The 1834-nt window shown below is 35.9% G+C and overlaps 1 protein-coding gene across 1 annotated transcript in view; it reads right to left on the reverse strand.

The window, feature by feature from the left end:
• Positions 1 to 6: 6 nt before the first annotated feature.
• Positions 7 to 1834, reverse strand: part of LOC106535807 (neuroblast differentiation-associated protein AHNAK) — a 17335-nt gene continuing 15507 nt past the window's right edge. The window contains exon 6 of the mRNA XM_014032904.1: positions 7 to 1779. Within this exon, the coding sequence (XP_013888358.1) occupies positions 320 to 1779 (1460 nt within the window). The 3' untranslated portion in view covers positions 7 to 319. The remainder of the gene's footprint in view (positions 1780 to 1834) is intronic.

Below are 1834 nucleotides of genomic sequence, written 5' to 3' on the forward strand. Positions count from 1 at the left end.
ATACATAAATGATTTACAAAATTTCTATTTTGAGTGCCAACATTTGCTGAAAAAAACCTAAAGACAAAACAAAAATTTTAAAGTTTTGTGAAGCACAAAATTTATACTTAAAACAATTTCCATTTACTTTTAAAACAAGTGCAATAATGATGCATCAGACTACCTTCACTGAAAAGTTGTATTTCTGTATAAAAAATTAAATGAAGCAAGTAGTCAAACTTTTCAAAAAATATAAAATTTACAGAGTAAAAAGTAACAATAAATAAAAAGATAAAAATAAAAAACACTCAAATAGAAATATACATGTCTGCACTGATGATTATACCAGATTGGAGAAAAAGAAATTTGAGCCTTTTAGATCATTTTTATCTGGAACATCGAGGTCCAAATTATCTGTATGGAAGTCAAGTCCTCCAAGAGTGTTAAATTTGCGGTTTACCGTTTTTTGATTTTGTGCCTGTGTTGGGAAAACAGTGATGTAGTATCCCTCTGAACTTTCAGGTACATTTCTTTGTGAATTTTGAGATAAATCTCGAGAATAAGCAAAGGATTCTTTACCACTTATTGGGATTTCTTTGGCTTTTCTGGCGTCCCGCATGTGAACGTCAACCCCTGAAGTGGGCATCCCCTCTGTATAAATGAATGGTGCCTGGAAGTCTAGTTTTGAACCCCTGGCTCTGAGCACATGGTCCTTTTCTGTGAAATCATCTATGTTGAGGTCTGACCGATTAAAATTAAAATACTGGTGTAAGGTATCATCCACTGCAGGGTAGCTGGCCCTTACTTTAGTTCCAGATGATTTTTCATTAGTGTAACTAAGACTAACATCTTCATCTATGTCCAGATCAGGATTTTTTATACTCATATTTGTCAGAAATGGTTTGTGAGTTTTAGAGGAAGGTCCTTTTAACTTTACTGAAGGATCATCAATGTTGAGATCTGGCGTGCCAAGCTTCGGAAAAGTGAGACCACCCTTTGTCTTTGGAGCTCTGACATTCTGATCTGGAGCATTTACTTCTGAATTTATTTTCAAATGTGGTCCCTTTGGTAATTTGGCATTGAGTTTTGGTGAACTGAGACTAGGATTTGGGCTATCTAGCATTGGACCAGAAAAACCCAAATCAGGAATGTTCATATGGGGCATTTTCATTTTCCCTGATTGGGTACCAAAATCGACATCTGGAACTTCAAAACTGTTTTTTGAAGTTTTCAGGTTCATATTTGGCAAACTCATGTTGGGAGAATCAAGCTTACCTTTGTTATTTGGGAGTTTGAGATTCAAATCTGGACTATTAAGATCTGAATTTAACTTCAAATTGGGTCCTTTTGGTAATGAAGCTTTAAGATCTGGTGAACCATCTAACGTTGGACCTGAAAACCCAACATTGGGTAATTTCAAAGTTGGCATTTTAGTTTTTCTTGATGTGCTACCAATGTCAGCATCATGTATTTCAAAACCAGTTCTGGAGTTTTTTATGTTGACATTTGGCAAATCAAAATCATTGTCGGGGCCATCAGGTCCTTTTAGGCCTGGCATATTAATATCTGGCCTTTTAAATTTTGCTTTTGGTGACCCAAAGTTGACATCTGGAGAGTTGACATTTAACTTGGGATTTTTCATTTTAATGTTTGGCATGTCCAGATCTGGGGTATTCATTTCACCTTTTATTTTTGGATTTTTCAGATTAAAGTCAGGGGTTTTGAGGTCTGTGTTTAGGCCCAAATCTGGTCCCTTTGGAAGTGTGCCTGAAAAATTCATTTTAGGCATTTTGAGTTTGCCTGAGGGAGCATTAACATCCCAGTCTGGACCCTCAAGTTCTGGCATTTTGAGTTT

The sequence above is a fragment of the Austrofundulus limnaeus genome, unplaced genomic scaffold (assembly GCF_001266775.1).
Source record: "Austrofundulus limnaeus strain Quisiro unplaced genomic scaffold, Austrofundulus_limnaeus-1.0 Scaffold1571, whole genome shotgun sequence".
In the NCBI taxonomy this organism is placed as follows: Eukaryota; Metazoa; Chordata; class Actinopteri; order Cyprinodontiformes; family Rivulidae; genus Austrofundulus; species Austrofundulus limnaeus.